The sequence below is a fragment of the Symphalangus syndactylus genome, chromosome 2, assembly GCF_028878055.3.
Source record: "Symphalangus syndactylus isolate Jambi chromosome 2, NHGRI_mSymSyn1-v2.1_pri, whole genome shotgun sequence".
Lineage (NCBI taxonomy): Eukaryota > Metazoa > Chordata > Mammalia > Primates > Hylobatidae > Symphalangus > Symphalangus syndactylus.
In genome coordinates, this window is record NC_072424.2 from 112,716,252 (window position 1) to 112,731,199 (window position 14,948).

At 43.0% G+C, this 14,948-nt stretch overlaps 1 protein-coding gene across 4 annotated transcripts in view; it reads right to left on the reverse strand.

The window, feature by feature from the left end:
* Nucleotides 1-2,325: 2,325 nt before the first annotated feature.
* The window catches only part of ALDH8A1 (aldehyde dehydrogenase 8 family member A1), a 49,865-nt gene continuing 37,242 nt past the window's right edge, over nt 2,326-14,948 (reverse strand). For 3 of the 4 annotated variants that reach the window (XM_055264718.2, XM_055264711.2, XM_063631439.1), the window contains 2 exons: nt 13,996-14,157; nt 2,326-3,806 (listed from right to left, as the gene is read on the reverse strand). In XM_055264718.2, coding sequence (XP_055120693.1) covers nt 3,354-3,806; nt 13,996-14,157 — 615 coding nt within the window. In that variant the 3' untranslated portion in view covers nt 2,326-3,353. The remainder of the gene's footprint in view (nt 3,807-13,995; nt 14,158-14,948) is intronic. The other variant, XM_055264723.2, reaches the window with a different exon arrangement.

A 14,948-nucleotide genomic window follows, 5' to 3' on the forward strand; every position in this document is an offset into this window, starting at 1 on the left:
GTTGGTTCCAACCCTTTGCTATTGTGAAGAATGCCACAATAAACATACGTGTGCATGTGTCTTTATAGCAGCATGATTTATAGTCCTTTGGGTATATACCCAGAACTCAAACAAGAAGCTTCTTTTTAAGACGTGTGGAGAGTTCATCTTGCACCCTCATTAACTACCAGGGAGGAGGACTTTGCCTTGGGTGGTGAAATTTGGCAGTGCATCTCACTCCAAGATGGGGCTGCCTTTCCCTTCCTCCTCCCCAGCACTGCATGGAAGGTCCTGAGCTATCTCAGGCTTTGTGCCTGGAGCTCCATTAGAGGCATTCCTGGGAAGTTCTTCTACTCTAGTGTCTCCAGCAGGGAGCAAATGTAGCCGGCTTCTCCTGAAACCTAGGAAGAGGGGAGGAGGCACCTGTCTTCTAATCAGTGTCTTCTAATTCCTCAACACTCCAAGTGCGATCTCAGGTCCCACCACAGAACTACTGAATCCAAATCTGTATTTTAACAGAGTCCCTGGTGTTTCAGGAGCACTTCCGAGTCCAAGAAGCACTACTCCTCAGCTGCTGTCCATCCTTGAGCTGGCTTGGGACCTCTGGGCTCTGCCAGGAAGTGTCTCTCCCACCTTTTCTCAGCTTCTCCTCTCAGCCTGTTCCTGGCTGTCCCTTCAATATGATCCACTTTCCTTTTTTGGTATATAAATAATTCTGACTTATGAAATAATATAGTGATCACTTATGTGCCCATCAACTGGCTTAAAAATAAAGCCCTTGTGGACACCCTCACCCCAATTCTATCGTCAGTTCTGAGCACAGTACGGCAGGGGTGTGGAAGCCCCAAGCCAGGATACACTGGTCCCGTGGGACTCTGCTGCAGTGTAGGCACAGAATGCAGTGGCGCCTCAGCTGCTGTGGGGACCTGAGATCACATGGATGGCCTGGGAGGAGTTCAGTCTTGGGTCCGTACTCACTCACTTGAAGGGGCTGGAACAAAACTGGGAAAGTTCTAGCTCGACTGCTATGACTCAGACAATGTTATAACAACTGAGAGATGGAATAGTGTTGGCTGGAGGAAAAGCATTTGTTCAAATAGGCATTAATGAGGCTGCCTTGTGAGCCCAGGAGGAGTTTTAGAGATCCAAAAGACCCAGAAGTAGGGAAATGGCATCCAGGATGTCTGTCAGCTGGAAGCAGGCCCCTCCGCAGGCAGGACTCAGGGCCAAGACAGGAACCAACAAGAGCAGGGCTGACTCTGAGCCCTGGAGAGAACAGTCTCCTGGGCAAAGACAAGCTGGTGGAAGGTGGTTGTCCAGGCACAGGGAGCAAGGAGTCAGTTGCTAGAATTTGGATTCAAGATATGGCTTGGGTCTCAGGAATAAAGATGAGCTTCAGCCAGCCCATTTACAAAAGTGAAGATGCAAATTCCTAGAGACTGGAGTTGCTGAAATTCCTCTTGCTGATGTTCAAATTGGTTCTTCACTAAAGTGATTAAGGTCAAGGGGACTCAGCTGAGGAAGAGAAGAGGTGAGGAAAGGAGAAGGGAAGGTAGAATCTAGAGCCGGGTATAATCCAACGTCACTTGATCTGAAAGGGGCTGGCTTTTATTTCTCAGCATTTGCAAGCAAGCCAATATATCTGAAATCCTAAGCAAAATTATAAAGCTTGGTCTTCCCCTCTCATCACCCTCAACCACACACACACAAACCATGGAACAAATACCCCAGAGCACCAGGAAGACTTTGTTCCCTTCCCAGAACTTGCTTAGAGCACCTTCTGTATGCCAGGCACTATGCTATGAACTGAGACTCTTCAGAGTGCAGTACCAGCAGCCTTGGCCTTCGACACTCCTGTCCAGTTATGGAGACAGACATGCAAACAGATCACTCCCATCAGTGTAGGAAGGCCCGTGCTGGAGGTGTTCCTGAGTTGCATGGCCACTGAGGAAGGGCCTTGAAGTGGAGGTGGGTAGGAGAGAGGATGGAGGAGGCAAAATAAGAAGGAGACGTGGAGGGGAGACGAAACACCATGTGTGCCAGGAACCACAGGTACTTCACTGCTTCCTGAGCACCAGCTAAGGCAAGTGGAAGGGGGTGAGAGATCATGGGTTTTGGAACCTGAAAGTCCTGGGTTCAAACCCTACCTCTACCCATATCATGTGTGTGACCTCGGGTATGTTGCTCGACCCCTGTAAACCTCAGTTTTCTCCTGTGATCATTTGGGGATCCAAGAAAAAAAAAAGCATTTGAAATCTTTATTACTTAGTAAAACGTCCATGTTCCTAAGAGGATGGGGATAAGGAGGAATGCACTCAAAAATAAGATACATGCCATACTGGTTACTAAAATTGCTTAACATTTATTGCTTCTTTTGGGGTTAGCAAGTTGTAAGCCTCATTAGATGCATACACTAAGAAATGGAATTGATTAGACTTGACCGTAGGAATAGATCAAACTATGTCCTCTTCTTGTTCCAAGTTTCCTCCAAAAGTAGTATTTTGTTTTTCTTCATCCTTGTACAGATACATTTAGTAGAGCTTACCACATAGCCTTCCCCTAACAAATTCCAAAGACGTCCACTGCCCCCTTATGTAATGAGGTACAATCAACGATCAATTAGCCATGCTAGTGGCTAATAGACAAGGAGATTATCTCCATAATCTCTCCAAAGATGGCAAATTATGGCTATTTGTTTCTTTTTGGTTTTGCAGCATTTTTTTTTAAAGACAAGGTCTCACTCTGTCCCCCAGGCTGATACGCAATGGCATGATCATGGCTCACTGCAGCCTCAACCGCCTGGGCTCAAGCGATCCTCCCACCTCAGCCTCCCAAGTAGCTGGGGCTATAGGCAGAGGGCACCACACCCAGCTAATTTTTAAATTTTTGGTAAAGACAGGATTTCATTGTGTTGCCTAGGCTGATCTCAAACTCCTGAACTCAAGTGATCCACCCACCTTGGCCTCCCAAAGTGCTGGGATTATAGGCATGAGGCACTGTGCCTGATTGTAGATTTTTTTAAAATTTACCATATACTTTCAAATGAAATAATCTGATTATCTGGAGATTCCAAAGAGTTCAATGAAGATGATGAAAGAAACACTATGAAAACATAACCTGGGAGGAGCTTGACAACTGTTTGGCATCATTGCTCTATCTTCCTACTTAGAAGTCTTTTCTTCCGAGTCCACATTGAAAATAGACAGTATCTCTTCACTAGCGGGTAAAATTACTAAGAACTGAGGACAAGCTAGAGATAACCTTCTGCCAAGTCAAGGCATAGCTGGAATTCATGCCATGATTTTCATCCACCACACTGAACAACTGATGCCTGCAGCCAGGCATTGGCCATAGTGGCTCCACCATTAGCAAGATCAGTGTTTAACGGTGATGGTTTTGATCTCAGTGAAGAAGTCGTAAGAGTCCTTGGCTCCTTCTCTACCTATTCCAGAACTCTTCATCCCCCCGAAAGGAAGGTTCAGCTCCCTGATGAGCCAGCAGTTGGTCCAGACCAAGCCGGACTGCAGCTTCTTAGCCACCCGGTGGATGCGCCCCACGTTGCTGGACCACACGGTAGCCGCCAGCCCATACTTAACGTTGTTGGCTCTTTCAATCACCTCCTCTTCACTATCAAAGGGGACGACACACGTCACTGGACCAAATATCTCTTCCGTCATGCAGCAGGATTCATCCTTAATGTCTGTTATCACCGTGGGAAGCATAAAGTAGCCTGCCTGGTTCCTGGCAGGGAGGCTCAACTTATCCACTCCCTCACCGCACCAAATTTGGGCACCTTCAGCAAGAGCTCTCTTGACGTAACTTCTGACCTGCGTGGGTAAAAATCATAATTAGCAATGTCTTACCATGTGGCTTCACACAAATCAGCAGAAAATTCAATGTTTTCTAATCATCTCGGAAGGAGGGATAAGGTCATTCCTAAGAAATCTATGGTCGATTATCTTATCACTCAGCTGCTAAGCTGGAGGGCAGAGGCACTCCAAGCATCATTTGGGCATTCACCTTTCATACATAAGGGAGGGAAGTAATTATTTAATGTCTAAGTGCCAGGAACTCAGATAAGTGCTTTTCATACAACCTCACTTGATTGTCTCAAAACATTATTAACTGTTGTTAATCTATTATTATCTTCTATTTGCTGATAGTATAATTGAGTGTAAAAAATATGAATGGTTCATAGAGCTAATAAACAGTAAAGTTAGAATTCACACTCAGGTATATTCTGTAGCTAAATACCCGAAAGAATATTTTCTTCCTTTTTGGGAGCTATGTCCATTGCAGAAAATGGGAAGAGAAAGATGTGTAAGATTTAGTTAAAGGCCAGAATGCCCTTTAATAGATGAGCTTCCAGAACAAATCATTTCTAATTTCTAGTCTCATTACTGAATATACTCTGAAAATATATCTAGGTAATATATTTTAGCTAACTATAATGGGAAATAAATTATGTAGCAAGTTAACTCAGTGACTCAGAGATAATGACAGATGTATATTAACAATGGTTGTAGAAATAGCTCATAATAATTATACATATATAAACATTGTTGAAGTCACAATTATATGTTTTTCTACTCCAAGGGGTATTATAAGCAAAAGAGAAGTATAAAAGTAGTCCTAAAAATTAAAAATGTAGAACAGCAGTAAAGAAGTAAACCAAAGACAGGGTAAATTTTGCAATAATGTTTTGGATTTTTACTTATCTATCGAGCATTCTACCCCAGGATTACATTAGAACTCCACTGTAGAACTATATTCAGTGTAGAAATATATGTATATTTTCTATGTAAAATAGAGGTAATGTTATTCTATTATTAAATTTGCTCCAAGTTTGTAGAATTAATAAGCCATGAAGTTAAAGACTTTTTTTACAGACAGTGTCTCACTCTGTCACCCGGGCTGCAATGCAGTGGCACGACCATGGCTTGCCGCAGCCTTGAAGACTCCTGGACTGAAGAGATCCTCCCACCTCAGCCTCTTGAGTAGCTGAGACTATAGACACAAGTCATCATGTCTAATTCATTTTGTTTAATTTCCTATAGAGATGGGGTCTTGCTATGTTGCCCAGGCTGGTCTTCAATTCCTGGTCTCAAGGGATCTGCCCAAAGTGCTGGGATTACAGGAATGAGCCACCACACCCAGCTCAAGACTTTTTTAAAAAATAGAACATTTGGTACAGATTTATATTCCCTTCCGTTAACTTCCACTCCCAACATCCATAGTGACCTCAAAGCTTTCCCAGAACATATGCTATTCTAGTTTGTGGGTAGAAACTAAAATAAGTTTGTACCTCTCTTGATCCCTACTCTCTTTCTTTTTTTGAAAATAACTCATCCACACTAATTAAAAGTTTCCAAAGGTGAGTGTCCTGTGTGAATAGGGGAATGGAGGTGCAGCTGTCCAGAGGCCCTGCTGGGATGCAGTGGCTGAACTTCATCAATGATTCAGCACGGCACGAGGAGTACCTGGCTTTAGACCATTATGTCGAATGAGATCACACATGGTTTATCTCTCAGAAGCTCTTGGAATCATAAAAGATAAAGAGAAGTGTCAGTCTTCAAACTGTGAACTTATCAAAACATTTAATATATAAGGTGACTCACACTAATTGAATTCATTTCCTAGAAAAAGTATGACTAGATAATATCTACCCCAGCAGCTCGGGAACAGAGATTTTCAATAAATTCTGGGGGGAGGGTGGGGGGTGGAGAAAAAAACCATGACTAGTAATATGCTATAAATGTAAGAAATTATTATAAAATTTTTTCTTCAGGAAAGAGAATAGTTAGTATTCAGTAGCTTTAGACATAAAATCAGGGCACAGGGGTTAGAAGAGTAACCGGAGAGCCAAGTTGTATTCAAATCCCAGTTCACCCATTTACTAGCTGAGGGCTTTTAGATGTCCTGTGCCTCAGTTTCCTTATCTGAAACATAGAATTAACATGGTCACTAATTCACAGGGCTCTTGAGAGGATTAAATAAAATAATATATACAAAAGATTTAGCATGACGCGTGGCACATAGTAAGCCTTCTCGACTGTCAGCCTCTGTGGTTATTGATGATTGGTGATGATGATGAAATGACTGACCCGACACTTACTAGCTCAGAGACCTCAGAGATGCCCCTCATTCTGTAGGTCAGGTTTTTTATCTGACAAAAGCGGACAGAAAACTGCAACAGTGGGCCTTGCTTAGGTCTGAAGCCTGGCCCTAGCAAGGGATGCACCCGTCAGCTTCTTCTGTGCTTCCTCCAGCCTCATTGTAAACCCTCCAGAATTCCCTCTATATAGTTGCCTGCATCTTTGGGTAGGCAGGTACACAGCCAGATCCTCCAGAGTGTCAAGTAGGGAAGGATTCAGGAGGTAGAAAGAAAACAAGCAATCCTGCGAAAAGGCAAATAGAGACTTATCTTCAATCCACAAGGATAGAATCCCCTGCAGGTTACTGAGCATTCCCATGGAGTCACTGGGACCCTGGGAAATCATGCCTCCATCTAGGAGCATGCTGTATCTCCATAAGTCCTTGAGCCCTTGGCCATTACAAAACTACTTTTACATATTCTAATTGGAGTCTTTCACCAACGGCATCGCCACCTATTGTGGCAATCACGCAGATGTAGGACGGACACGAAAACTCCAGACTCCACATGGCCAATTTGATTTGGAGAAGACAAAAACACATCGCAGGGGCAGAGAGTGCTGGAATGCAGATGGCAGCCCGGTCTTCCTGGGCACTCAGCCCCAAAGCTTTCTGGGGTAACATGAGGAAAGATGACCATCAGCAGAGGGCATCCACTGCCTCCTCCAGCCCAGATGCTTTGGCACACGGAACTGAAGAGTCACAATCTGAAGAGGCCGTACTTAACGTTTCCCTAGGTGTTTCTATTAGCTGTCTTCCAAAAGGCAGAGACAGCAGGGCTTTCTCGCTAGAACTGAGCTGAAAGCCTCATGAGGAATCCAGCTGGTGGGAGGCTCACTCTATGTAAAGCCATATTTCATTTCATCTGTGCACACACTCAGAGTGGAGCAGTGAGGATGGCAGATGCTCAGTGATCCTCTAAGCCACAGGAAGATGCAGTCAGCAGCCTGCTTCCCAGCAGAAGGTAGATCCTCCTGAGGCTTTATACAGAGGAGGTATTGCGGGCAGAGCTGAGAGGAGTTCTACTCTATGTGGGAGGGATCAGACAGGACAACAAAACAAGGCAAGCCACATAGATACCAGCGTTTTAGATGTGCTGTGGTTATGGAAATACCATCCTTATTGTTTTTCCCTTGAAAAACTTGGCTGCTGCTAAGTACCATTTTCAAGTTTTCAACAGTGAATAACTTTTTTTTTTTCTTTTTTTGAGAGACAGAATCTCACTCTGTCACCCAGGCTGGAGTGCAATGGTGCGATCTCGGCTCACTACAACCTCTGCCTCCCGGGTGCAAGCGATTCTCCTGCCTCAGTCTCCTGAGTAGCTGGGGCTACAGGTGCAAGCCACCACACCTGGCTAATTTTTGTATTTTTAGTAGAGATGGGGTTTCACCATGTTGGCCAGGCTGGTCTCAAACTCCTGACCTCAAGTGATCCACCTGCCTCAGCCTCCCAAAGTGCTGGGATTACAGGCATGAGCCACTGCACCCGATCTAACAGTGAGTAACTTTTTAACCATGTCCAAAATCTTTCCCCTTTGAAGCAGTGGAATTTTGGAGCTTTCTGAGATGAGTGCAAACTATTTAGCTATACTTAGTTTAAATAAGAATAGTTGCTGAAAAATTATTTTCTATAAGGATCAAGCAGAAAATCAAAAGTAGTTGATTGAAAAGTCTTCAGTTGCGTTAATAGTAACGTGCTGGTTTGTTAGCATGAACAGATGTACCTTAGGACTGTAAGATGCCAACAACAGGAAAAACTGGGTGAGTGGATATAAAAACTCTCTGCCTTATCTTTGAAACGTTCTATAAATCTTAAATTATTACAAAGTAGAAGGATTATTTTATTTTTTGAGACAGCATCTCACTGTCACCCAGGCTGGAATCCAGTGGCATGATCTCAGCTCACTGCAACCTTGACCTCCTGGGGTTCAGGTGATCCTCCTGCCTCAGCCTCCTGAGTAGCTGAGACTACAGGCATGCACTACCACACCTGGCTAAATTTTTTTGTATAATTTGTAGAGACAGGGTTTTGCCATGTTGCCCAGGCTGCTCTGGAACACCTGGGCTCAAGTGATCTTCCTGCCTTGTCCCCCCAAAGTGCTAGGATTACAGGCATGAGCCACCATGCCCAGCAAAGGTTTATTAAAAAAAAAAAAAAAAGAAAAGAAAAATTGACTGAGAGAGAAATCATTCAATGGTAAAAATATCTAGGGGCTTTCAAAAGTTTTTTTTAAAAGACAAATTTGAGTTTATGGCCTTATATTTTAATGTGGTCAGAAAAATTTGATAACTGCTAAGATTCATCATTTCCAAAGTGATCCATGGCACCTAAGTATACTAAATTGAAATGATATTAAGATAATACAACTAACATGTGAAACAGATGCTTGATTTTCAGGCATAATTTGGTTTAGTAGAAGATGGCATTTCTGGACTTAGATACGTCCAGGAGAAGCTGGCACCATGTCTAGGGCTTTGGCAATATTTCAAGTTTTAAAAATATTGAATATAATAAGTGGTTTAGATCTATTAGAAATCTTGGTTTTAAAAATATTGAATATAATAAGTGGTTTAGATCTATTAGAAATCTTGGGTTTTGTCCACCGCTTCTGCAGCTGTGATACTAGAAATAATGAGGAATGAGGAATAGTGGCCTTCTCATTTCTCCTTCCTTTAGGGGAAGATGGGGTTGGTAAAAACATGGTGTATAAGATGGGGTGATGTAAGCACTACGTTAAGGCAAATTTATTATTAGGGAGGTGCAAGGGATGAAAATTAGCTGTAAAAATATTAGGAGCTCTGACACAAGAATCTTCTTTCTGGGAGTCATTGTGGTCAAGCCTGGCAAAGTACTGTAGGTCCCCTGATTCCCTGCATGCACAGCTTGGACCTGGCCAGGACAAGGGGAGCCCGAGGGAAACCAAGCTCTCCCTGCATGTCTTAGTCTGGATTCAGATAAGAACTTGCTTGACATAATCCAAATAGGGAGCTGGGCTGAGGCAGAAGGAGGGCCAGCCAGAGAGGGACACATCTTCAGAAACTCAGAGTAGGGTGTCCCTCCCACCTGTATGCTGGTGCTACTGGGACATGCACTTGCAAACTGAGTCCTCTGCTACCATCTGCCATGGACAGAGTCCTCATACATACTTGCCTGATAACAAAAACTATCACAAGAGACTCTACCAAAACCACAGCCTTGCACAAAGGTCACCGCAACCTTGCCCAAAAACTACTTCTACAAGGACAGTAACTGTCCACTCAACCTTGGACTGGTGCCCCCATTTAATAATAAATCACCCTTATTATTGATCCTTGTAGCCAACAATAATTGTTTCAAAACAACATTCTGTCACCTTCCTCATTTTACCTTTAAAAACCCTCGTCTTCCTTTACCTCCCTGGCTATGCCCAGAATCCATCACAACACGCATATCCCAGTTCATAATCTTCTGGCATTCATTCCCAAATAAAATTCATTCTTTATTTTCTTTAGAGAGTCCTTCTCTATGTTGTTATTTTAGGTTGAAAGGTTCTAACCACAAACCTACTAAAGAAAAGGTAATCTAGGTCTTCTCTGTGGAGTCACTCACAGACACAATGTTCAGGGTATATATTTTACTCTAGGGAAATATATGGATATTTTATGCTGAAATATTCTGACACCTAAACTCACTAAATTCTGTGTTTATTTTATGGGTGATGAAAACTACTAGGAATCACCAAAACACAAAACTAAAGTTTGAGAATTTGGGAGGCATTCCAAATGTGAATGGTGTCTTTAACTAAATATTATCATAGAAATATCTTGGTACCTTTTTAATAAGTTGATTCTTGAGAAACACAAAAACAGTGGAGAAATATGAACCTGCAGAAATTTTTTCACTTGTATATTTGTAGTAATGCTGTAGAAATCTGAAATTAGTTTTGATAATAATCTAGATGTAATTTTTTAGATTCCTAAATTGGCATTTAAAAAGTCAGATTTGTATACTACTGAGGTATTAAAGATCCATATTTAACCAAATGTTTTCAGAAAACTAGATACCAAAACTACTTGTGACCTAAGCTGGAATCACCAATACTTGTACCAATGATGAAGAGTTAAAGAGGAATTTCAAGCCAAACCTCAAAGGCATGTATGTGTCTATATGGCCCCTTTATCATTGTTATGACTTAATGATCAGTGATACTAGAGGCTCCAGGCTCGGATGGTTTCAAGTGTTTTCTTGGAGAAAGGCTGGATTTTAGTTTCTGTGTTTATTTTGTTTTCCTTTCAGAGTCTTGATGCTGAGTCATGCTGGCCAGAGACAGCCAGGACCTGTGCATTTTGGACCCATTCCAGGTAGTTTAAGCTAAGGATCAAAAACAATTCAAGGAAAATGGATACCTTAAATTTGGGGGATATATTGTAACTGGAACACATCATGTGGTGTTAATTCAGTCATTCACCCAACAAATACTATGCACCTACTATGTTCCAGGAGCTTTCTAGAGTCTAAAGATACAGCAATGAATAAAACTGACCAAGAAGCTGACATTCTAGTCCAGAGAAGACAATCAGTAAAGGGATAAGATATATATATTGCATGTCAGATGACAGTAAGAACCGTGGAGAAAAATAAAGCTCCAAAGAAGTCAAAGTTTTAAAAGGTACCACTGTATATAGGATAGGCAGGAAAGCCCTCATTCAGGTGACATCTACTCTCAGAAGGGGAAGGAGAGAGCCATGCGTACATCTGAAGGAAGAGCATTCCAGGCAGCGTGAGCAACAAGAGCAAGGGCCAAGAAGGAGGAGGGTGCCTGGTATTTTCCAGGAAAAACAGGAGGCCAGTGTGCAGGAGTGGAATGAGGAAAGGGAAGGTCACAGAGGTAATGGGACAGATCATAGCCAGTTTCTTAGGTTATTCTAAAGACTTAGGCATTGGCTGTGAGTAACATGGGTTATGACTATACATAGCATGACACATCATCACCAGTGATGAAATAACTATGATATTGAGCAAGGTTTAAAAGGTAATGTAGCTACATTAGAAATATCAGCATAGATTCAAGACTCTTTTTTTTTTTTTTTTTTTGAGACAGGGTCTCATTCTGTGACCCAGACTGGAGGGCAGTGGTGGAATCTGCAACCTCCACCTCCCAGGCTCAAGCAATTCTCCTGCTTCTGCCTCCCAAGTAGCTGGGATTACAGGCATGTGCCACTACCGCCGGCTAATTTTTGTATTTTTAGTAGAGACAGGGTTTCACCATGTTGGCCAGGCTGGTCTTAAACTCCTGACCTCAAATGATCTGCCCGCCTCAGCCTTCCAAACTGCTGGGATTACAGGCATAAGCCACTGCACCCGGCCAGGACCCTTCTTAAAAAAGGCAGTGTGGCCAGGCATGGTGGCTCACACCTGTAATCCCAGCACTTTGGGAGGCCAAGGTGGGCGGATCACCTGAGGTCAAGATATCAAGATCACCCTGGCCAACATGGTGAAACCCTGTCTCTACTAAAAACACAAAAATTAACTGAGTGTGGTGGCACACACCTGTAGTCCCAGCTACTTGGGAGGCTGAGGCAGGAGAACTGCTTGAACCCAGGAGGTGGAGGTTGCAGTGAGCCAAGACCACGCCATTGCACTCCAGCCTGGGTGACAGAGTAAGACTCTATCTCAAAAAAAAAAAAAGGCAGTGTGTGTGAAGCACCACAAGGTTTTAAGCCACCTCTTCTTGGATGTCATTGGGCCACTTGTCACGTAATAGGAAATCCCTTAATGGGCACCCTTAAGCTCAAATGCTTGTCTTGATTACAATTCTCCACTGAAAAGAACCAAGGCTCAGTAGAGAGAGGTCTTGTTGTCCATGTGCAGCAGGGCAATTGAGACCACCTGAGGCCGCCTGTTGTCAGAGGACAGAGATGCCTACAGGTGGGCCTCCAGTGGGCTCAGAAGGACAGGAGAGCAGGTTAAAGAGAGGGCCCCTGGAGTAGTTTTAAAGGTGAGGGCATGTTGCCCATCTAGTATTGCATTTCATAAACACATAGAATCTGCAATCTATGCTAATTACTGGAACTCATTAGCGTCTTGTATAAGTCATCACAATATTAAATATTTAATTCTCCAGCAGTGGCCCATTTCAGTTTAGTACATGTTAAAAAAGAAGAAGAAGAAGAAGCCTCCTGTAGCCAAACAAGAACATACTGGGCATCAAAAATATTGTATGGAAGTCCACAGGAATCACAACACATTGAAGACAAATATTTAGAGTATCACAGAGAAAAGCCATAGCCACCAATGTGAGTCAAAGTGTGGCATCAATTTCTCTCTCTCCCTTTCTCTCTCTCTCACACACACACACACACACACACACAGAGATCATTCAACTGATACAGAAAAGTCAATACTTTTGTTTCACTAATATATATTCTCTCACTGGGTAACTAAAATAGTTATTATGGCAGCGACTAAAATAGAAAAGAAATGGTGTGCTGTTGAGTTGATACAGAAAGAACTTTGAAATTCTGAGCGAGTGAATTGCACAGGGAACCTCACACTGAAGTATTGCCTGAGCCTGCTGAAAGGTACTCTAGGAGGTTAACTTTTGTTCCACTCCTTCCTGTTTCCCAGGAAGCAGTCCGGGGCATACTAACATTGTTTTTCACCAGTCATTTGCAAGTGTGGGCAGGCAGGCAGGGAGCCCTAGTGTCCAAAAGAGCCAGAAGGAGAGAGAACAAGGGAGTCTCTTGCACCTGGAAAGTCTTCATTCCATGAAGGACCGTCCACAACTGTTGGTCTCCCCGGACATTCTGGGGACCACTGCCTATGTACCAGCAATCTTGTAGGTAAATTTAGCTGGAGAAAAACATGCCATGCTGGTCATCCTCAATTTAAATAAATGACCACAAGCCTCAAGTGAGCCCTTTGAGCTGCTCTGCTAATAACTTGGTCATTTCCCAGTCCTTTCTCTCTCCTGACCTACCGCGAGATTATTTCGTACCCTCTCCTCCCTCCTGAAACCTTCAACACCTTTTCCCCTCCTCACCCTGATGCCTATTTCACTGAGAAAACAGAAGAAATAAGGACAGGCCTTCAAGCTACTTCATCTTTCCATCTGCAGGCAACTGTGTGGCAGTGTCCTGAAAGTCAAAGTTAAATATAGACAAAGTGGGAGTGCACTGTGCAGTGTCAGGGATTTCTACAAACTTACGTAAATGCTCTGTCTCTCATTGGCTGGCTGATGGGGACAAGTTTCCCTCAGTGGCACTGAGCTGAAAGCAGAGTCCTTCTGACTCCAAAATGTATGACTTATTTTGGGAGTCACATCTGGTAATAAATTAAAATAACCCTAAATTGCAGTCAAGGGCCAGATTTGCTCTTTTTTAAAAAATGACCCTAAAGATCTGAGTTTCATCAATCACTCAGAGACTATCAGTGGTTTCTTCCAGATGGGCTACCCCTGGTCCCCCACTGACTAAGGACGACACAATTTAGACTGTTTGTGTTGGCACTTCTGGCTATAAACCAGAGGCAGGGCTTTTCCAAAGAGAATGTTTGCCTATGGAAATCACTGGCACTCTTCCATATCACCCTTATTAGCTGATCTTTATGTTTTGAAATTTGGCTTCCCCTCTCTACTGGTGGTATCTCTATGCTGACTTCTCAAGTTCATTAATTTCACGTGGTGCACTTTCACTGGGACTGCATTTGCATATTCATATCCACAATGTTTAGACTCTGTGTCCACAATTTCTCCCAGGTTATAATTTTTCAAAAATGGGGTAGTAAACTAACAATATTTCAGAGTCTGATGTGTGCTATGCTCGTACTGAGCGTCTCTTCAAATAAGAACTTATTCTGTAACTTACATGGCAGAAATTTACTTACTTTCTCCAAATGTGCTTTATTTATCAGAGCACCCATGCTCACCAATGGATCAGAGGGAATGCCGACTTTCCACTTTCTGGTAGCTTCTACAAATCTCTTTAAAAATTCACTATAGATGCTCTTCTGGACAAAGATCCTGCTGGTACAGAGACAGATTTCACCCTGCCAAGAATGAGAACAGGGATAAGGCTGCGGACACTCTCCTTCATGGATAGAGCACCCTGCACTTTTGAGTACCTGCCATGTATCAGGCACTGGTCTAGGCAATAGTGTACAATGGTAAATAAGACAAAGTCCCCACCATGTGGAACACATAGTCTTGTGGGAAAGACAAACAAAAACACAAGTAAATAAACTCGATAAATAATATAACTTCAGGTTGTGATCAAAGCCATAAAAGAAAATTAAGCAGAGGATGGGAATGGAAACTGATTGCATGGGCAGAGGCAGCTATTTTACAAAAGGGAGTCTTGGAGGGCACTTGCAAAGAGGGGATATTTGCATGGAATCTTGACTGATGTGAAGGCATGATACGGGAAAAGATCTGGAGGTGGCAAATTCTTCAAAGTACAGAGGACCTGCAGCAGGAATGAACTCGTGTGCATGAGGAAAAGCAAGAAGGTGGGTGGGGCTGAGGCTGGAAGAGGAGGCAAGGACAGGAGGCGCGTGGTAGGAGAGGAGGTCAGGAGGCTAGCAAGGCTCTATCGTGCAGTCTTATAGGTTCATAAAGAGATTATGTTTTATTCTCAGTATCATGAAAAAATAAGGGAAGGTTTTAAGCATCAGAATGATATGATCAGATTTACATTTTAAAATGATCATTCTGGCAGCCATGGGGAAATAGGATGGAAGGAAATAAGTGTGGGAACAGAGCAGAGGAGTTAAGAGAATATTCCAGAAGTCCAGATGCATGTAGGTAGCTGGGACCAGGGAGGCATCCATGGAGATGCAGA